At 44.7% G+C, this 23,232-nt stretch overlaps 1 protein-coding gene across 1 annotated transcript in view; it reads left to right on the forward strand.

The window, feature by feature from the left end:
* The window catches only part of adamtsl2 (ADAMTS-like 2), a 130,786-nt gene that overhangs the window by 82,841 nt on the left and 24,713 nt on the right, over nt 1-23,232 (forward strand). Inside the window, exons 13-15 of the mRNA XM_041194450.1 lie at nt 2,052-2,155; nt 15,458-15,584; nt 19,231-19,444. Of these exons, the coding sequence (XP_041050384.1) occupies nt 2,052-2,155; nt 15,458-15,584; nt 19,231-19,444 (445 nt within the window). The remainder of the gene's footprint in view (nt 1-2,051; nt 2,156-15,457; nt 15,585-19,230; nt 19,445-23,232) is intronic.

The following is a 23,232-nucleotide window of genomic DNA, read 5'->3' on the forward strand; positions in this document are numbered from 1 at the left end:
TGCTGTAAACATCAGAGCCTATGATTATGCAGGTTTAACTTACAATAAAATGTAAACTTAACACAAATAGGTGCAATGCTGATAGAAATGTACCAAAGTAGATTATCAGACTAACTCCAATCTTATTTAGATAATGTAAAATAATCAGCACATTATACTCAGAGAATGGTGTTGCAAGCAGAACTATCTTGGTGTTGTAAGCAGAACTATCTTGCATAGACTCTGCTAGCAGTTTCCTCTTGGGTAAATAGATGTGACTGAACTCTGCAAAGGATTCCATGTAAATTGGATGCGAATAGAAGTTTTAAATAGCATGGGGAAATCAGGTTGGTGTACTTTTAGTTGTTCATTCGTGGGATGTGGGCATTGCCCATCCCTAATTTCCCTTGAGAAGGTGGTGGTGAGCTGCCTTCTTGAACCACTGCAGTCCATGTGGTATAGGTACACCCACAGTGCTGTTAGGGAGGGAGTTCCAGGATTTTGACCCAGCGACAATGAAGGAACAGCGATATATTTCCAAGTCAGGATGGTGAGTGGCTTGGAGGGGAACTTCCAGGTGGTGGTGTTCTCATGTGTCTGCTGCTGTTGTCCTTCTAGATGGTAGTGGTCATGGGTTTGGAAGGTGCTGTCTCAGGAACCTTGGTGAGTTCCTGCAGTGCATCTTGTAGATGATACATACACACTGCTGCCACTGTGCATCAGTGGTGAAGGGCGTGAATGGCACCCCATCTACAAACAATCAAGTGGGCTACTTTGTCCTGGATACTGTCAAGCTTCTTAGAGCTGCACTCATCAAGGCAAGTGGAGAGTATTCTATCACACTCCTGACTTGTGCATTGTAGATGGTGGACAGGCTTTAGGGAGTCAGGAAGTGAGTTACTCGCCACAGGCTCCTAGCCTCTGGCCTGCTGTTGTAGCCGCAGTATTTATATGGCTAACCCAGTTCCAGTCAATGATAATCCCCTGGATGTTGATAGTGGGGGATTCAGCGATGGTAATGCCACTAAATGTCATGGGGCAATAGTTAGATTCTCTCTTGTTGGTGATGGTCAAAGCCTGACCCTTGTGTGGCGTGAATTTTACCTGTCAGCCCAAGTCTGGATATTGTCCAGGTCTTGCTGCATTTGGACATGGGACTGCTTCAGTATCTGAGGAGTCATAAATGGTGCTGAACATTGCGCAGTCATCAGCAAACATCCCCACTTCTGACCTTCTGATGGAAGAAAGGTCAGGAGTCTTTCAGGTCTCTGCACCTAGACTTACCAATAGAGCTAGTACTGGTGATAAAGGAGCGAGTGGTACTAGTGGTTGTTAGGTCAGGAGATTACTTAATATTGCATCGAACTTCTTGCCATAGTTTTTAAACCCGAGCGGCAGCAATGCCTTTAGCAATTTGCATAAGAAGCTCTATGCATAGATACTGAGCCTTTCCTCAGGGCACATGAGTTTATATGCTGCAACCCATCAGTGATGTTCCTGGAATCAGTGCTTTTTCATTATTTGCCGTTCATGTCAGAGCTTCTGCTGTCTAGAGATTGTACAGGCTGTAACAGCGAGGCAAATGCAGCAAAGAAACAGCTTTGATATTATGTGCATAGTCAAAATATTTACAGTAATATCAAACTGTTTGAAGCAGAAATCTGTCTAGTCAGATTAATTATTAGGCGCAATGTTATATTTTAGCCAAAATATAGTAATTTGGGAGTTTTAACATCAAAACCGTCAGAAAATTTTTCAACTGTTTAAAAAAAAATTAAAACCATTAGCTGTTGGGCCAGTATCTGAAAATTGCTATTGGAATATCAGTCATAACACATGATGAAAAAAACAGTAAATCTGTCTGATATTTAAGTGATCTTTTGTTTCTCTAAAGCTGGGTATTTTTATTACATTCTCTCTGTTTCTAGCCAGCTGAAGCTCTGCTTGTAACGAGTCTTGGAATTCTTCTTGAACAGCAGGACAGGTAGGTTTGTAACACACATGTTTGTGCAGTGCTTTGTTCCTATTTACTTTGCTCAGGTGTAATTTCTTTCTCCATTTATTTCTTTCAGAAATAGACTAAAGCTGTTAAGAAAGGGCTTGGGAGTGAGTGCTGCTGATATGTATAGATGGAAGCTGTCATCTCACGAACCCTGCAGTTCTACTTGCACAACAGGTACTCTATTTATGTATTCATATCATGGAACTGCAACTTACAATGTGATTAAAGGTCACAGTGGTATACCTAGATAAGTGTGTCTTTAAGCGAGCAAGCCCATTTCCAGGACTGGTTTACAAGAAACCCCTGCTGGCATAGAGACAAGACTGAAGGGTAGTCATTTACATGTTAGTTTTTTTTTATTCAATCACGGGATCTGGGCTTTGCTGGCTGGGCCAGCATTTATTGCCCATCCCTGATTTCCCTTGAGAAGGTGGTAGTGAGCTGCCTTCTTTAACCACTGCAATCCATGTGGTGTAGGTACACTCAGTGCTGTTAAGGAGGGAGTTCCAGGATTTTGACACAGCCCCAACCAACCCCACTACCTCCTAGCTAAGCACCTTCCAAAACTTCAAGCACAGTGGTTGACTATTGGGGTACAAAATAGACTACTCCAGAAAAGGAAATATGTCTGTCACACCCCTTAACCCCATCATGTTGTAACATTTTGCTACTTGGTTTCTGTCTTAGCTTAGTGGATAGTTGTCTCAACTCAGTCAGAAGGTTGTGGGCTCAAACCCCATTCCAGAGACTTGTATACTAAATTGGGACTTTTCTCTGGGGTTTTTCCTGATGGGCCAGAAGTAACTTCCAATAGATAACCTAAATGGGATTTCTGCCTAAATTATGGGAGTTAATTGGAAGACTTCCAAAGGCAATTTCCAGCTCTGAATCCTTTGGAACATTGAGGTTTTGAAAAGTGTTGTTAATTGCAAGTGGTTTTTCTTTGAAACCTAAAAAGTCTTGGATTATGCAGACATTTAAGTGAAACATAACCTATCAAATTGCACCCCTCCCTGCTACCTGAGTAGTTGGAACAGCCTGCTAACTCTCCACTCAGTTCAGAATGGAAAGACATTTCCATCTCAGAGCGATAATATTTGTGTGGTAAGATCAGTCAATCCTTTATATAAATGATCATTGTAATATTGGATTCTCTGAAGAACATTGTATTTGTAATGAGAAGGCATGTCATTTCTGAGTAATTTACATTTATATGTAAAGGATCTACAAATTTTTTCAATCAGGCTTTTCATGCAGTTAGGTATCCAGCGTAATTGATCGCATACTTTTTTACCTCATAAAACTATATCACCTCATGATAAGTGTAGAAGGTAACTTCTCATTAATATATTTATAGCAGGGTCAGATCATTGGTACTTGTAAAAGGTTTCATGATTCTACCTGACTGATGCTGGTGCCCAACAAATGTGTTTCTTGTAATTATGCACAATAAACTGGTAGAACAAATGGAGAAACATTACTTCATTGAGTACCAAAAAAAGTGAGTTAATTAGCTTCTCCTTGATGTTTAAGTACACCCTTCACTTCCCAATAACTGTTGGGGCTCAAGATCAAGAGAATGCTTGTCAAGATCCATATAATATCCATCCTACCTTGCTGGGATGATCATGTGCATGCATAAAAATGTTGAAAACACATATAGATTAGAAGGTAGAAAATGTAATCTGCCTATTCAAGAAAGGAGGGAAATATGAATAGGCTAGTTTGCCTGACAGCAGTTGGCGAATTGGTAGAATCTATTACTTGGGAGTTGGTTACAGGGCACTTAGAAAATCATAATATGACCAGGCAGAGTCAAAATGGACCTTGAAAGGGAAATATATTAGAGATTTTCAAGGATGTGAATAGCTGGCTAGATATGAGGGGAACCAGTGGGTGTAATACATTTGTATTTTCAAAAAGCGTTTGATAAGATAAAATACAAGAAGCTAGTACCAAAAATTAGGGCTCGTGGGATCGATCACAATTTGTTAGCATGAAATGAGGATTGGTTAATGGACAGACTACAAACAGTAGGAATAAACAGGTCATATTAGAGTTGACAGCCTGTATGTAACGGAAACCACAGGGTCAGTGATTGAGCCTCAGCTATTTACAATTTATATCAATGGATTATATGAAGGGACAAAATGTAATGTATCAAAGTTAGCAGCCAGTACAAGACTAGGTGGGACAGTAAGCTGTGAGGATGATACAAAGAGGCTGCAAGGGGATATAAACTGGTATATTGAGTGGGTAAGAACATGGCAGATCGATTATAATATGGGGAAGTGTAAATTTACCAACTTTGGAAGGAAAAATAGAAACAATATAAAAATAAGAAAAATCCCATCTGCACCCAACTCTGCTGCATTCTCCAGATTCAATGGGATGACGTTGAACAGACATTGGTGTCCTTCTTGAAGCCAGGCCCATGAGCAAAACAACTGTGAAATCAACTTCAGTGGACTGGTCACTGTGTCCACATGGCTGAAAATCATCTCCTCTATCAAGTTGTGTTTCCTTAACCCTGAAATGGTCAACATTCCAGGGAAGGGCAAAGAAAGTGCTTCAAAGACACTCTGAGGTTCTCCCTGAAGCATGGCAGCATTGACCTTTATAACTAAAATGAGCTTGCTTCAACTCCTTAAAATATAATGCAGCTTGATGGCCAAGTTGTTGCCGTTCTGAGTCCCAACTCCTTGGTGAGACAGGACGCTGGCAGAGAAGGAAAGCAAAGGAAGCAAACCCTGCAAACCGGATCCCACCACCTTTTGGGATGTCCTGTCCTAATTGTCCAAAGATCTGCAGGTTGAAAATTGGCCAGCAATGTCACATGAATTACCACAGCAGAAACTCCCCGAGTAGACATCATCTTCTATTTGAGGGGCAATTAGCAAGAATGAAACGGTGGAGCAGCCTTGAATGGCCTACTTCTACACTTGTTTCTTACGTTCTTCTGAATAAAATTGAGTGCTGGCTAAATTGTCTTCAGGGAGATGTGATTCACAAGAAATAGCTCACTGTTTGGAGCTGGCTGACCAGTTAGTCAAAATTACTGTGGGCAGAATTTTAACCTGCAAGGTGGGGGAGTAGCAGGTGCCAACCCGTGTTGGGGATTTAGACACCAAAAGCTGCCAGCATATTGGAAACCTAACATGATCCCGTTCACTTCAGCATTTAATTGGTGTGTGTTTGGCAGTGTGTGAGAAATTCCAATGTGAATGGCAGGTCAGTGTTTTCTTTTTTCTTTTGTGGGATGTGGGTGTTGCTGGCAAGACCAGTATTTGTTGCCCATCCCTAATTTCCCTTGAACTGAGTGGCTTGCTTGGCTATTTCAGAGGGCAGTTAAGAGTCAACCACATTGCTGTGGGTCTGGAGTCACATATAGGCCAGATCAGGTAATGATGGCAGATTTCCTTCCCCAAAGGACATTAGTGAACCAGATGGGAGTTTTTCGACAATCGGTGATAGTGTCCCTGATAAAAGACAATTTGTCAAAGCTTTTCATCTTGCACCCATCAGGACAAGCGCAAGAATACCAATGTCAGGGGAAGCAACAATTTTATAGTGTATGAGAAGAAAGTGCTGATTGATTGGCAATTGGACTTTGATTGGTAGAGACATTGCCATTGGAGAATGCACTGGTTAACAGTGACTGATGGTTAACTGCCAAGCATTGTCTAAAATTTAAACCAGGCAGCTTGACCCTGATTGGTCAAGGCATTGCCCTGAGGAATGAAACAGCAAATGGCTATCACTTATTTTGTTTAGCTTAAACAGGCACAATGTATGTACATGTTCTTTCTGTCTTTAAAGAACAGGGCCCTATGTATTAATATATGTGGCTTCGACTGACAATCTTAAATTGGTTGTCAGCATAATTTTTGGCACACTGAAGATTATTTAGCAAATGTCCAATCGCAGATCCGCATCTAATATTGGACACTCTGTATGATTTGAGTAGCGACACGAGTGGTATTCGCCATTAAAGGGATGCTGCCATCAAGCCAAGAAGACATTCTGCCTATCACGCAAATGAGTAATGTGGTTTATGAATTTCAATACCAGTGTGATGGGTATGTAGGCCACACATCCCAGATACTGACTGTCATATCAAACAGCATGTCCCTTCCGCTGTTCACAACGGGCAAGATATAGACCATACCCAACCAGTCCGTGCTTGCAAAACTCTAAACCCAGTTTCCAACATTAGATGTAATTCCACGATTGGACAACGTTTGCCAAATAATCCTCAGTGTGCTAAACATTATGCTGACAACCAATTTAAGATTGTCAGTCAGGCCCACAGTGTGGTGCTTTTGTGTGTACTGGAAGCCACGTATATTATGCCAGGGTCAACAAGGTGAGAGCACAGCAGGAATTGATGGCTCTGAAATTGATAGACTGGAAAGCCTTTAAGTACTGAAACAGGACAGCTATTCCCTGCCTAGGTGAAAGGCTTTTGCTCAAAGTACTTGTTCCGTCAGTGTGCCTTCTCAGGTTTGGAGGTGATGTCCAATGCTCCGGAGATCATTTCTGCTGTCTTGAACCTTTCCTGCCTTGAACTGTACTTCCCTGCAGCATGAGAGCAGCTTATGCAAATCTACATTGGACATCTGATGAGGAACGGAAGAAGCAACACTGACAGTACTAGGAGCAGCAGCAGCTGCCTTCTCCTCAGCCACTTGTTGATCCACAGGGTAGAGGGGATGAACAGAGTTCCACTTCAGAGATGATACTCCCAACCAGGGTATACAGGTAGAGAATCAACTTTCTCGACATGACTGAGCAACAATGCCTCAAGAATCAGACTTGAACAGGTGATTGCAGCCTCCTGGAACAAATTGGCCAGGCAGGAATGAATTTCTAGTAGTTGTCATGGTCACCCCAGCCCTGAATTTTTTCATCTCCAGTTCTTTCCAGGGGTGCGCTGGTGACACTGGAATATTTAACAATATGTTGCACCAGGTGACTGTTGCGATGTTTGCCAGGGGCCCCAATCATGGTCATTTTGTTCCTGATGAGGCCAGTCAGAACCAGAGTGCTCATATATGTGCTGCAGTGGCCAAATTCCTATAGGGACAGGAAATCGTATACTGCACATACATGACAATCAAGGCAATCTTGTATCAACCAGCAATATTCGTCAATTGAAAGGCTTTCCACTCCATCTATGTTAAGCTTGTATGTGATCGCTGGAAGGTTTTTATGCATGCCTGTGCTAGATATCCTGGAAGTTGCCATCAGCTTTCATAATGTGCTAGTCATATCCCCTACAAATCTTAGCAGCCATCCACTGACTGGAGGTACTAAGAGATGAGCTACTTGCTAAGGCTGTGGCTGATGACATCTATGAAGGAGTCCTACCACTGATACAGAACAGATATGAACTTGAAGCAGGAGTAGGCCATTCGACCCTTCAAGCCTGCTGCGCCATTCAATAAGATAGTGGCTGATCTGACTGTAACCTGCCCAATAATCTTTCATCCCCTTGTTAATCAAGAATCTATCTAGCTCTGCTTTAAAAATTTTCAAAGAACTTGCTTCCACTGCCTTTTGAGGAAAAGAGTTCCAAAGACATGACCCTCTGAGAGAAAAAAATCCTCCTCATCTCTGTCTTAAATGAGCGACCTCTTATTTTTAAACCATAGTCCTTAGTTCTAGATTCTCCCACAAGAGGAAACATTCTCTCCATATCCATCCTGTCAAGACCCCTCAGGATCCTAAAGGGTTCGAACGAGTCACCTCCTTACTCTTCTAAACTCCTAAATAAAGATAGAACTGGAGCCAGATGAATGCAAGAGTGGTCATAGAACAAGCCACGGGGACACAGTTTCAGGATAAGGGGGATGACCATTTAGGGCTGAGGTGAGGAGAAATTTCTTCACTCAAAGGGCTGTGAGTTTTTGGAATTCTCTACCCCAGAAGGTTATGGATGTTCTGCCTTTGAATATGTTTAAGGTTAAGAAAGATTTTTGGTGTCTCAGGGAACCAAGAAATATGGGGAGCAGGCGAGAAAGTGGAATTGAAGCCGAAGATCAGCCATGACTCTATTGAATGGGGGAGCAGGCCCAGTGGGACATAAGGTCTACTCCTATGACTATTTCTTATGTTTTTATGTAAGCCATTAACTTGCTGAAGATGTGATTCAGGCATCTGGATAGATCTGCAACGGGTCCCCTTTAGTATGCACCAGCAAGGATGTCTGGAGTGGTAGTGGTATGTTGTGCCTTGCTCAACTGTGTTGCAGAGATGACTGGAATTGCAGGAGGAGAAAGGTGATGACCGCTCTGCATTCTTGGAGGAGGATAGTCAATTGAACAAGTGTAGATTAACTAGGGGGACAGTAGCAAAGTGGTAATATTACTGGATAGTAATCCCAGAGGCTTGGACTAATGCTCCAGAAACTAATTCAAATCCCACCATGGCAGCTGGGGGAGTTTACATTCAAGTAATTAATAAATCCAGAATGAAAAGCAAGTTTCATTAATAATGATTATGAAACTACCAGTCATAAAAATCCATTTGGTTACTAATACCCTTTGAGGGGAGGAAATCTGCCTTCCCTTCTTGGTCGGGCCTACATGTGACTCCATCCCATTGCATTGTGAATGATACTTAACTGCCCTCCGAAATGACCTAGTAAGCCGCTCTGAAGAAGAGTCATACAGATTCAAAACATTAACTCTGTCTTTTGCTCCACAGATGCTGTCAGACCTGCTGAGTTTTTCCAGCATTTTTTTTTTCAGATTTCCAGCATCCGCAGTATTTTGCCTTTATTATAGTAAGCCACTCAGCTGTATCAAACTGCTACAGAAAAGTCAAAAGGATAAAAATAGATGGATCTCTTAGCATCAACTTAGGCACTGGCAACAACAAAAGCACACCCTGCAAAGTCCTTCTCACTAATATCTGGAAACTTGTGCCAAAATTGGGAGAGCCGTCCCACAGCTTAATCAAGCAACTGCCTAACATAATCATACTCATCGAATCATACCTTACAGTCAATGCCCCAGGCTCCACAATCACCTTCCCAGAAGTGGCAGCAAAGTTGTTTAGGGAGGGAGAGATAAATAGTTTATAATTATCATTTGCAATTGTTTATTAGCCAGTACTTGTTTTAAAATGAATTACAGGAAGATATAGACGGGATGGTCAAATGGGCAGATAAGTGGCAGATGGAATTTAACCCTGAAAAGTGTGAGGTGATACACTTTGGAAGGAGTAATTTGTCAAGGAAGTATTCAATGAACGGCATGACACTAGGAAGTTCTGAGGAACAAAGGGACCTTGGCGTGTGTGTCCAAAGATCTCTGAAGGCACAGGGGCATGTTAGTGGAGTGGTGAAAAAGGCATATGGGACACTTGCCTTTTTCAATCGAGGCATAGATGACAAAAGTAGGGAGATCATGTTGGAGTTTTATAGAACATTGGTGAGGCCACAGCTGGAGTACTGTGTTCAGTTCTGGTCGCCACATTATAGAAAGGATGTGATTGCACTGGAGGGGGTGCAGAGGAGATTCACCAGAATGTTGTCTGGGATGAAACATTTAAGTTATGAAGAGAGGTTGGATTGACATTTCGTTGGAGCAGAGAAGACTGAGGGGTGACCTAATCGAGGTGTACACGATTATGAGGGGCATGGACAGAATGGATAGGGAGCAGCTGTTCCCCTTAGTTGAAGGGTCAGTCACGAGGGGACCCAAGTTCAAGATGAAGGGAAGGAGGTTTAGCGGGGATGTGAGGAAAAACCTTTTTACCCAGAGGGTGGTGATGGTCTGGAATGCGCTGCCTGGAAGGGTGGTGGAGGCAGGTTGCCTCACGTCTTTTAAAAAGTATCTGGATGAGAACTTGGCATGTCATAACATTCAAAACTATGGGCCAAGTGCTGGTAAATGGGATTAGGTAGGTAGGTCAGGTGTTTCTCGCATGTCGGTGAAGACTTGATGGCCGAAGGGCCTCTTCTGCACTGTGTGATTCTGTAATCATTGAGTTTTTGGAAGAAGCTGGTCAGAGTCTCTTTTATTCTGGGTACTAGAGGTATAGGTACACAATTGGCCATTTTGGTGAGAAAATTAAACACTAAACGGTATGGCCTGCAGAGTAGTGGGACTTGATAATTCACGTATGCCTCCCATCCTGGTCGTAACAAATAGTAGTGGACAATTAAACAACTAAGCGGAGGAGGTGGCTCTATAATTAAGCCCGTCCCACTGATGGAGGAGTTCTGTATATCAATGCAAAAGATGAGGTTGAAGCATTTGCAATCATCTTCAGTCAGAACTGTTGGCTAGATGATTCATCTTGGCTCCTGAGGTCCCCAGCATCACAGACTCCAGACTTCAAAAAATATGATTCACTTAAATTTTTGGATATCAAGAAACAGCTGAAAACACTGGATACAGCAAAGGCTATGCGCCCTGACAACATCCTGGCACTAGTACTGAAGACTTGTACTCCAAAACTAGCTGCAACCCTAACCCAAGCTGCTCACGTACAGCTACAACACTAGCATGTACCTAGCAAAATGAAATTGCCCAGCTCTGCCCTGCACACACCAAAGCAAGGCAAATCCAAACCGTCCAATTACCGTCCCTTCAGACTCCTCTCAATGATCAGTGAAGTGATGCAAGGTGTCGCCAACAGTGTTATCAAGTGGTTGTTATTCAGCAATAACCTACTCACCGTTGCTCAGTTTGGGTTCCGTCTGGGCCTCAGACCTTATTACAGCTATGGTCCAAACAAACAAAAAAACAGCATTCCAGAGATGAGGTGAGAGTGACTGCTTTTGACATCAAGGGAACATTTGACTGAGTGTAGCACCAAGGAGCCCTAGCAAATTGAAGTTAATGGGATTCATGGAAAACTCCACTGGTTGGAGCCACACTTAGCACAAAGGAAGATGGTTGTAGTTTTTGGAGGCCAATCATCGGAGTCCCAGGACATCACTGCAGGAGCTCCTCAGGGTAGTATCCGAGGCCCAATCATTTTCAGCTGCTTCATCAATGACCTTTCCTCCATCTTAAGGTCAGAAGTGAGAATGTTCGTTAAGTGTTCAGTAACATTCAAAATTCAGATAGTGAAGCATTCTGGACAAGATTCAGGCTTTGGCTGATCAATGGCAAACAACATCTATGCCACGCAAGTGCCAGACAAATAGGTGATTATCTCTAATAAGAAAGAATCTAACCATCTACCCATGCTAGTCAATGGCATTACCATTGTTGCATCCCCCAACATCAACATCCTGAGGGTCACCATTGGCCAGAAACTGAACTGGACCAGCTATATGAATACTGTGGCTACAAGAGCAGGTCAGAGGCTGGGAATTCATCTCCTGACTCCCCAAAGCCTGTCCTCCATCTACAAGGCACAATTCAGAACTGTTCTGGAATACTTACCACTTGCGTGGATGAGTGTAGCCATGATGACACACACACAGCTTGACATCATCCAAGCTAAAGCAACCAGCTTCATCCCATCCACCACTTTAAATATTAATTCCCCACATCACCGTGACACAGTGGCAACAGTGTGTGCCATCTACAGGATGCTCTGCAGCAACTTACGAGGACTGCTTCAACAGCACCTTCCAAACACGTGATCTCTACCACCTAGAAGGATGAGGGCAGCATATGCATGGGGACACCACCACTAGTAAGTTCCCCTCCAAGCCACTCACCATCCTGACTTGGAAATATTGCCATCCTTTCATTGTCACTGGATCAAATCCTGGAGCTTCCTCCCTCGCAGCAATGTGGAAGTACCTGCACCAAATGGGCTACATGGAAATGGATATTATGTTTGATAAATTTATTTGAGCTCTTTGAGGAAGTAACAAGCAAGGTGGATAAAGGGGAACCTGTGGATGTGATGTGTTTGGATTTCCAAAAGGTGTTGGACAAGGTGCTAGATCACATGGTGTAGGGGGTAACATATTAACATAGATAACGGATTGGTTAGCTAGCAAGGAGCAGAGAGTAGGGATAAATGGGTCACTTCTGTTTTGACAGGCTGTTACTAGTAGAGTGCCACAGGAATCTCTTCTGGGGCCTCAACTATTTACAATCTGTATCAATAACTTAGTTGAAAGGGCTGAAGTATGGTAGCTAAATTTGCTGATAACACAAAGATAGGTAGGAAAGTAAGTTGCCTAGAGGACATAAAGAAGAAAAAGGGATTTAGATTGATTGAGTGTGTGGGCAAACATGTGGCAAATGGAATAAAATGTGAACTTGTCCATTTTGGCAGGAAGAATAGAAAGGCAGTATATTAATTAAATGGAGAGAGACTGCAGAACTTCACATTACGGAAGCACCTGGGAGTCCTGGTACATGAATCGCCAAAGTTGGTGTGCTGGTACAGCAAGTATTTAGGAAGGCAAATGGAATGCTGGTGTTTGTTGCAAGGGAAATCAAGTATAAAAGTATGGAAGTGTTGCTACTGCTGAACAGGGCCTTGGTGAGACTGCACCTGATGGTACTGTGTATAGATTTGGCCTCCTTAAAGGATATAATTGCATTAGGAGCAGCCCAGCCAGCGAAGCCCACATCCCATGAGTGAATTTAAAAAAAAACTATTCATGCTTCATTTAGCTTTAGACTCAACTCTTCCAATGTGTTTCTCACTGTTTGTGAGCTGCATCCTACACAGACTCCAATTCACCTGAAATATTGTCATCCTCATGCTGTCAACTTTACCTATCTTCCTATTGTCGAAAGCCATGTGTACAAATGTTTATATTCATTTATGGGATGTGGGTGTCGCTGGCAAGGCCGGCATTTATTGCCTATTCCTAACTGCCCTTGAGAAAGTGGTGGTGAGTAGCCGCCTTGAACTGCTGCATTCCCTGTGGTGTTAGGGAGGGAGTTCCATGATTTTGATCCAGCAACAGTGAAGAAACAGTGATATATTTCCAAATCAGGATGGTGAGTGGCTTGGAAGGGAACTTCCAGGTGATGGTGTTTCCATGTATCTGCTGCCTTTGTCCTTCTAGATGATAGTGGTTGTGGGTTTTGAAGGTGCTGCCTCTGGAGCCTTGGTGAGTTTCTGCAATGCACCCTGTAGATGGCACACTTTGCTGCCACTGTGCATCAGCGGTGGAGGGAGTGAATGTTTGTTGAAGGGGTGACAAACAAGTGGGCTGCTTTGTCCTGGACGGTGTCCAGCTTCGAGTGTTGTTGGAGCTGCACTCATCCAGGCAAGTGGGGAGTATTCCATCACACTCCTGACTTGTGCTTTGTAGATGGTGGGCTGGCTTTGGGGAGTCAGGAGCTGAGTTACTCGTCGCATGATTCCTAGCCTCTGATCTGTTCTTGTAGCCACAGTATTTATGTGACTAGTTCAGTTCAGTTTCTGGTCAATGGTAACTCCCAGGATGTTGTTAGTGGGGGAATCAGCGATGGTAATGCCATTGAATGTTATGGGGCAATGGTTAGATTCTCTCCTTGTTGGAGATGGCCATTGCCTGGCACGTGTGACATGCATATTACTTTCCACTTATCAGCCAAGCCTGGATATTGTCCAGATCTTGCTGCATTTGGACATGGAGTGCTTCAGTATCTGAGGAGCCGCGAATGGTGCTGAACATTGTGCAATTATCAGCTAACATCCCCACTCTGACCTTATGATGCAAGGAAGGTCATTGAAACAGCTGAAGATCATTGGGCCTAGGACACTAGCATGAGGAACTCCTGCAGTGATGTCCTTGAACTAAGATGGTTGACCTCCAACAACCACAACCATCTTCCTTTGTGCTAGGTATGTCTCCAAACAGTGGAGTTATCCCCCTGATTCCCATTGATTTGCATCTTGCTGGGGCTCCTCGATGCCATACTCAGTCAAATGTGGCCTTGATGTCAAGGGCAGTCACTCTCTCCTTGCCTCTGGAATTTAGCTCTTCTGTCCAAATTTGAGGCCAGGAGCTGAGTGACCCTGGTGGAACCCAAATTAAGCGTTAGTGGGCAAGTTATTGCTAAGCAAGTGCCGCTTGATAGCACTGTTGATGACCCCTTCCATTGCTTTACTGATGATGGAGAGTAGAGTGATGAGGCAGAGTAGGCTGGGTTGGATTTGACCTGTTTTTTGTGTACAGGACATATCTGGGCAATTTTTCCACAGAGCCGGGTAGATGCCAGTGTTGTAGCTGTACTGGAACAGCTTGGCTAGGGGGCGCAGCAAGATCTGGAGCACAAGTACTATTGCCGGAATATTGTCAGGTCCCATAGCCTTTGCAATATCCAGTGCCTTCAGCCGTTTCTTGATATCACGTGGAGGTCAATTCCCTCCCAGCTGTATACCACTGTGCCGCCACCTCTGCTGATGATGGTGATGGTGGTGTGTGTGGGACATGATCTGCAAGGTATGATTCCATGAGTACAACTACGTCGAGCTGTTGCTTGACCAGTCTCCCAGCTTTGGCACAAGCCCCCAGATGTTAGTAAGGAGGACTTTGCAGGGTCGACAGGGCTGAAACGCTGTCCTTTCCAGTGCCTAGGTTGATGCCAGGTGGTTCATTCCTTTTTATTGGCTTTTTAGCGGGTTGATACAACTGAGTGGCTTTCCCCAAAGGACATTAGTGAGCCAGATGGGTTTCTACAGCACTGGTATTTTAATTCCACATTTTTATTGAATTCAAATTCCACTGTCTGCCATGGTGGGATTCGAACCCAGGTCCCCAGAGCATTACCCTGCGTCACTTGATTACCAGTCCAGTGACAATACCATTACGCCTTCCCCGATGACGGACAGGGTCTTAGTTTCCGTGCTGCCTAAGTACCAAACCACCCTGGTCAAAGCCACCAGCATCATCCTTCATGAAGCCTTCTTAGCTCAGTTGGCAACTTTTTTCTTTCTTCTGAGTCAGTAAACTATGCATTTAAGTCCCATTACGAACTTGATGAATATATTCTCAGCTGACACCTCAACTTGAGTAAAGGATGGCCTCTCCAACAATGCAATACCTTCTCAGTGCTGCACTGAAATGTCAGTCTAGATCTATGCCTAAGTCTTTTCAGCAATGACTTTGATTGTTCCCCCCCCCCTCTAATAGTAAGCATGTTCTGCTTTCTTATGTGAGAGGACCTTTGGGCATTTTACTGTATTAAAGGCACTAACATTTATGTTGTTGTTGGGAAAGCAAATTTGCTAGTGCAGCAGAGAGCATTTGGGATCTCCAGTCAGTAGCCACATAGAAAACAAGGCACTGACAAAGGCTGTTGGAATCCATTGATAGCTAGCTATGAAAGGTGGGTTTTGTTTGTCTCCACTGAGAAGTAATAAAACACTATTTTGAATCAAAAATATCTTGTAATCAGATTGTAAAATACTGGAATTATTTCACAGCCAGATAACCAGAGCTGATATTGTGATCATCTACCTAGTAATTGTATTTTCTACCCTTATCCATGGGATAGAATTAAAAGAGAGATGCTGTCACATGTAACATTTAAACAATTGTTTAACTGCGTGCAGGAGTATCCACTTCTTTTGCATTGTGTGTTCGTTATGATGGCATTGAAGTTGACGATTCATATTGTGATTCTGTGACTCGGCCAGAGCCAGTGCGTGAGTTTTGTATAGGAAGAGAATGTCAACCAAGGTAAGTAATCGATTTTCTTTTTGTATTATCCTTTCCCAACCGGTGTTTATTAAAACAGCTGTAGTGCATTAAATATTGATTTGTAACCAAATTAGTCGCATATGGTGTTAAGGGGAATGTGACAGATGGGTAGATAGATAACTAGGGAACAGAAAGGAAAGAGTAAATGAATTTTTTTTTGCATTGATAGAATTTGTGTAGTTGCTGTACATCAGGGATCTGTTCTAGAATTTCTTTGGCTTTACTTTCCATTTCTGAAACTGATTTGGATATAAACATTAGGGGAATAATATTGAAGTTTGCTAACAGAAAATTAAATGAAATGCCATATGGAAAGTTACTGGAAAATGGGGCTGCACCCCCCTCCCCCCAAAAAAAACTCCTGCTTCCTGCTAAAAGGTTGGTGGTGCACCTGCCCACGATCCTGACAGCTGCCCCGCATCAATTTAATGTTGGGAGCAGCATTAATTGCTTTAAGGCAACGCTTCCACCCCTATCTTGGGACGAAGTCCTGTCTTGGGGAGCTGCCAGCCAGTCGGATGGCCAGCAGCTCTGTAGTCCCAGCAGCACCAGGCAGGTGAGTGGCCAATGCTGGGACCACAACCTGTCCTGCCAAAGAGGGATCCAGACTAAGAGCTAAGTCCAGAGTAGCAACAGGGGCAGGCTGTCAGGTCAGTGGGCCTGATTTGAGTGGCTGTGAGGGAGATTAAAAAGGGAAGTAACTGTCTCCTGCTCCAGCCTGTGCTCTCTACAAATGTAACTGTCTCTTTAAAAATAAAACTGTTCAGTGTTGGGGAAAAAAAAAGAAAAAAGAAAGAAATAAAATAAAAAGGGAAGTATGACCTGCAGGGGGCTGTGAGTAGGTGCCTCTGATTGACCCAGGGCCTGACTGCCCACCATCCCTACTCACTCTCGCACCCTTCACCACCCCCCCCCCCGCCTATCTCTCTCTCTCTCTCTCTCTCTTTCTCTTCACCCCCCCCGCCCTTTTCCCCCATCTCTCCTCTTACTTCCCCCTCCCCTACTCCCTTCCGCCCCCCCCACTCTCCTCTGTCCCCCCCCACTCCCCTTCCTCACCTCTTCCCTTCCCTTTCCCCTTCTCCCCCTCCATGGAAAGCTGCCGGGCTTCCCTCCCACTGCAGGCAAAATAACAACGGGGTAGGATGAGGCCCTTAACTGACCATTTAATTGTCCACTTAAGGACCTCAGTAGGCCCAAGGATGGGCATGCTATCTGGCACCTCCCTTGCCTCCTGTTTTTATTCATTCGTGGGATGTGGGTGTCACTGGCTAAACCAGCATTTATTGCCCTTGTTCAGAGGGTGTTTTTAAGAGTCAACCACATTGCTGTGGGTCTGGAGTCACATGTAGGCCAGACCAGGTGACGACGACAGATTTCCTTCCCTAAAGGGCAGTGAACCAGGTGGGTTTTTACAACAATCGACAGTGGTCTTCATCAGACTTTTAATTCCAGATATTTATTGAATTCAAATTCCACCATCTGCCATGGCAGGATTCAAACCCGGGGCCCCAGAGCAATACCCTGCGTCTCTGGATTACCAGTCCAGTGACAACACCACTACACCATCGCCTCCTGTAAAATTCCAAACAGGTTGGCAGTGGGCAGGCAGGTTGTGGGAATGTCACCTGCTGGATTTTATAAGCACCCCAGCTTTCAATCCTGCCAGCAGGGTGACCATAAACTTCAACCTGTGGAATGCTTTAGTGCAAATGGTTATTGAAGCAGAGACTATAATATAATTTAAAGAGAATTGAATAAGGATTTCAAAATGAAGCCTATAAAAACATAGAAATGAGATTAGAATAGTGGTTCCCAAACATTGGGTCACAACCCCCAATGGGATTGCAGAACCGGCAGTTGAGGTCGCAAGCTCCCCCTCCTGCAAGGCAGCAATGGCAAGTGTAGAGACTGTGAGACAGCCCTGGACCCACTGGACTGATGCCACCAAACAGGGTGGTTTGGTGCCCGTCATAGAGTAATATAGCATAAAAACAGGCCCTTCAGCCCATCATGTCCATGCCGGCCATCAAGCACCCATCTATTCTAATCCCAGCACTTGGCCCATAGCCCTGTATGCTATGGCGTTTCAAGTGCTCATCTAAATACTTCTTAAGGATTCCTCACAACATTTAAATGTTGTAAGGATGTCCTTTAACCTTAGGAAGTGCCAAGCGGGCCTGGGGTGCCTGTGTGCTGACTTGGCGCAGGAAGAGACGGACAAGTGTAACTAAGTGACTGATGAAGTGCAGTAAAAAAATGGGAGGTCATATGGCTGAGCCAGGAGGGTTTCAAACTTCCTTGTGTTTCTGCTCCTGTTTACCAGTTGTGCAGGCTCCCTACCTCTAACTGCTAACTCTGCTTCACAGGTACCGACAACTGGATCAAAGGTGGGTGGTAGCAGTGGAAGAGGGGCTGATTACTTTGTGTGGGGGGGGAAGAGGGGAAAGGAGAAGTCCTGATTACTGTGGGAGATGGGGCTGATGTTTGAGTGTGGGGGGGAAAGGAGAGAGGGATTTCACTGAGTCTTCTGTCACCGGGCAATATGGAGAGCTTGGCTGAAACCTGCAAAGTATTTTAAAAACACAGATTCTCATATTTATACGATGTATCACATGTTGATCTATATTACGTGAACTTTAACACTCAGTATATAATTAGTACTGTATTGCTTTATTGCTGTTTTATTTCTGCTGGCTTCTGGCATCACATTAATTTCAAATGTTAAAATGAGGTCATGTTGGAAAATCAGTTGGCTAGCGCTGGATTAAAAGTTGAAGAGCTAGCACTGGGGCAAGTGCAATGGAATGTATAACTCCTTTGACGTAACTCATGAATGTATTTCAAGGACTGGTTTTATATAAGATTTTCTTCTTCAGTTCTGAACGTAATGAATTTTTGATCTGCTAAATGGAGATACGGGGCAGAAATTGTCTGGGTCTGTTTTTCAGCCTAGACTCAGTGCTGTGCAAGCAGCTGCGCTTGAACCAAAAGGCCCAAGGATCAATAGAAATTGGACCTCACAGTTAATGTGCACCTGATAGGATAAAACTATTTAGGCCAGCTTGCCTTGCCAAGGAAAGAAGGATGCAAACAAGAACAGAAGATGTGTATGCCTGTACATGCCAAATTTTGACAAATAGCCTGTGAAAACAGCATTAAATTTGCAGTTTTAAAAGAAAATAGCAGATTATAAGGGCAGGAAAAGGCTATTAGGCCCAAGTTTAGGAACATTTTGATCCATCTGCCAACCCCAGAATTCAAAAACAAAACACAATTCACTACATATATCCCCAATTAATTTTCTCTCAATGCCTATCCAACTTTCTTTCGAACTACTGATGTTAATGGCCTTGATTGCCTTCCTGGGCAATGCTTTCCAAATATTCACCATTTGCTTATAGACTGGTTCATGGTTGTTTTCTTAGTTTCATCCCATGTTCCCCCTTTGTGCTCTTAAGACCATGGCAAAGTTACTCTGGGTTCAACTTGTTAATACCCTTAAAGATCTTAAATACTGCATCTACTCTTTCCTTTGGCTGGCTCCTTATTAATCTGTAACAGGGGAGACAGAGAATGTTCAAGTAACATGCACTGATTTATCCTCTAAATAAATAAATTTTTGCAGGTGGGAAACGAGTAGCTGGAGTGAATGCTCACGCACCTGTGGAGAAGGACACCAATTCCGGATAGTCCGCTGCTGGAAGATTATCTCTGCAGGGTTCGACAGCTCAGTGTACAATGAAATGTGTGAATCGGCTGATCTCTCCAGACCATCAGAACGTAAAACATGCAAAAACCCAGCTTGTGGCCCACAATGGGAGATGTCGGAATGGTCAGAGGTAGGATTATTCCATGTCTATACAGTTAACTAATATTGTTTCTAATGTTTATTCAGTTGTTGAATTCCATGTATCATGTCTACATTAAAAAGTCAAAGCAGGGGATTACAAAGGATTCCTGTTTAGAAGAAAATTTTGTCCTGAGTTATTTGTTTTTTAGAATCAAATGGGGGGAAAATGGATCAGGCCTGAAAACGGGTACTTATCACCCCACCAGCCTCCACATTCAAAGGATCATCCTCCGCCATTTCCGCCAACTCCAGCATGATGCCACCACCAAACACATCTTCCCTTCAACCCCCCCTATCGGCATTCCGTAGGGATCGCTCCCTCCGGGACACCCTGGTCCACTCCTCCATCACCCCCTACTCCTCAACCCCCTCCTATGGCACCACCCCATGCCCACGCAAAAGATGCAACACCTGCTCCTTCACTTCCTCTCTCCTCACCGTCCAAGGGCCCAAACACTCCTTTCAAGTGAAGCAGCATTTCACTTGCATTTCCCCCAACTTAGTCTACTGCATTCGTTGCTCCCAATGTGGTCTCCTCTACATTGGAGAGACCAAACGTAAACTGGGCGACCGCTTTGCAGAACACCTGCGGTCTGTCCGCAAGAATGACCCAAACCTCCCTGTCGCTTGCCATTTTAACACTCCACCCTGCTCTCTTGCCCACATGTCTGTCCTTGGCTTGCTGCATTGTTCCAGTGAAGCCCAACGCAAACTGGAGGAACAACACCTCATCTTCCGACTAAGCACTTTACAGCCTTCCAGACTGAATATTGAATTCAACAACTTTAGGTCTTGAGCTCCCTCCCCCTCCCCACCCCCTTTCTGTTTCCCCCTTCCTTTTTTTTCCAATAAATTATATAGATTTTTCTTTTCCCACCTATTTCCATTATTTTTAAATATTTTAAAATCTTTTATGCTCTCCCCACCCCCATTAGAGCTATACCTTGAGTGCCCTACCATCCATTCTTAATTAGCACATTCGTTTAGATAATATCACCAACTTTAACACCTATGTGTTCTTTTGTTCTATTGTTGTTGACATCTTTTGATGATCTGCTTCTATCACTGCTTGTTTGTCCCTACAACCAAACCAACCCCCTCCACCTCTCTCTCTCTCTCTCTCTCCACACCCCCCCCCCACACACCTTAAACCAGCTTATATTTCAACTCTTTCTTGGACTCGAACTCAAGTTCTGTCGAAGGGTCGTGAGGACTCGAAACGTCATCTCTTTTCTTCTCCGCCGATGCTGCCAGACCTGCTGAGTTTTTCCACGTAATTCTGTTTTTGTTGACAGGGATTAGGACCTATTTCTTCCAGTGCTGGCAGCTTGCTCCTTATCACGATTGCAACTTCAAGCCAGTACTAAGTGTGATGTTGAGTGGCTGTACGCCTGAACAGGGGGCACAAAATCATGAGACACTAGCATGAGTCCAAGCTAGCCTGCATTATTTAAAGCCAGCCTGCACCTCTTAAAATGGGTGCATCTTGGCTAGAACAGGTGTTGGAACTGGTATGACCTTGGAAAGACATGGAAATGGAACAACATGGCAGAGAGCATGCCCCAATGTTCTCTAATGCACGACTGTTGTGAGGCCATTGAATTTGATGGAGTACTCTCTACTTGCCTGGATGAGTGCAGCTCCAACAACACTCAAGAAGCTCGACACCATCCAGGACAAAAAGGCCTGCTTGATTGGCACCCCATCCACAAACATTCACTCCCTCCACCACTGACGAACAGTAGCTACATGTGTACCATCTGCAAGATGCAGTGCAGGAACTCGCCAAGCTTCTTTAGACAGCACCTTCCAAACCCACGACCACTACCATCTAGAAGGACAAGACCACCACCACCTCCAAGTTCCTCTCCAAGCCACTCACCACCCTGACTTGGAAATATATTGCCGTTCCTTCTGATTGGTCAAAATCTTGGAACTCTTCCCGAACAGCACTGTGGGTGTACTTACACCACATGGACTGCAGCAGTTCAAGAAGGCAGCTCACCACCACCTTCTCAAGAGCAATTAGCGATGGACTATAATTGCTGGCCTAGCCAGTGATGCCCATATGAATGAATAGAAAAAAAATTACAGCACTGCATCCAGGTCGTCAGAGCTAGACCGCTAGCATTAGCCTGCAACGCTTGGAAGCCTTTGTGCAGGAGGTCAACAGTAGGAGAGAGATCCTTTATCAGTGGAGGCCAGGAAGATCACCAGACAAGCTTCAGAAGGCAATTGGAGCCGAGAGCCTTGTAGGTTTACACCAGCAGTGTAAGCCCCGAGTGGATGCAGTACTAAAAGAAATTTAATGACCTTACAAGGTTCATGAATGCATTTTCAAATGCCACACTGCACCATCTACATCACTAGGGTTACATACTGCTCAATGCACCATACCCCCATCTCTCAACTACTAACAGTTTCTATCAATCAAGACTTGTATCTAAATTCATTGTCCATCTCACTCTCACATACTTAGCACTGCACCCACCTCTCACCCCTTGCACACATGGCCAGCTATGTTCAATTGTTAGGAAGTAGAGTTTAATTTGTATTTCTGTATTTGGTGGGTTAAGAGGATGAAACCTGAGATGCCTCTGTTTGTAATGAGTTTTATGAACCTTTAAGTGGAGAGCTGCGTTATCAAGGAGGGGTAGTGATGTAGAGAAGTTAAAACGAGGTAGAAAAAAACTGTGCTGTGGGATTCAGAGAGGGAGGCAGCTACACACGCACACACTGAGTTCAGTTGGATAGAAGAGGTCCTGTTAAGTGAAGTCAAGAGTGAGGAGCAGAGAAAGGCTCCAAGCTTAAAAGCAAAAGCTGCAGGATGCAGATTGAAAGCAATATAAGTTTGTGAGAAGACAGAAGATCCAAGGAGACAGCTGAAGGTTTGTAAGTGAAGCAGTGGTGTTCTGTTGGCACAGCTGAGCATTTGAGAGAGCATGCATAGGCGGAAGCTTGAATGCAAGTGATGATCCCGGGAGAGGGATATTCGAAGGAGAGTTCAAAACCTTGGAGGTGGACCTTTGCGAAAGGCGTCTCAGAGAAAGCATTGTTTGGGAGAAGATCCCAAAGCCGGGTCCTTTGAGAGTGGAGATTGGAAATCCTCGTGCGAAAGACAGAGTTCACTGAGACTGGTTGGCTCACAGTGTGACAAGCACTTGAGGGGAGTTGAGGAGAAATCCATAGCGCCTATTGGGGGCAGAATCTTCTGGTCGGCGTGCAGGGCCAATGATGCGCGGTGACTGCGTGCGGAAGAGCGCAGGCCCCGACTCTCTCTCTCACACACACTCTCTCCCCCTCTCTCTCCCCCTCTCTCTCCCCCTCTCTCTCCCCCTCTCTCTCCCCCTCTCTCTCCCCCTCTCTCTCCCCCTCTCTCTCCCTCTCCCCCTCCCTCTCCCCCTCCCTCTCCCCCTCCCTCTCCCCCTCCCTCTCCCCCTCCCTCTCCCCCTCCCTCTCCCCCTCCCTCTCCCCCTCCCTCTCCCCCTCCCTCTCCCCCTCCCTCTCCCCCTCCCTCTCCCCCTCCCTCTCCCCCTCCCTCTCCCCCTCCCTCTCCCCCTCCCTCTCCCCCTCCCTCTCCCCCTCCCTCTCCCCCTCCCTCTCCCCCTCCCCTCTCCCCCTCCCTCTCCCCCTCCCTCTCCCTCTCCCTCTCCCCCTCCCCCTCTCCCCCTCCCCCTCTCCCCCTCCCTCTCTCTCTCTCCCTCCCCCCCCTCTCTCTCTCTCTCTCTCCCTCCCCCCCTCTCTCTCTCTCTCTCTCCCTCCCCCCCTCTCTCTCTC

This window comes from Carcharodon carcharias, chromosome 8 (assembly GCF_017639515.1).
Source record: "Carcharodon carcharias isolate sCarCar2 chromosome 8, sCarCar2.pri, whole genome shotgun sequence".
Taxonomy (NCBI): Eukaryota; Metazoa; Chordata; class Chondrichthyes; order Lamniformes; family Lamnidae; genus Carcharodon; species Carcharodon carcharias.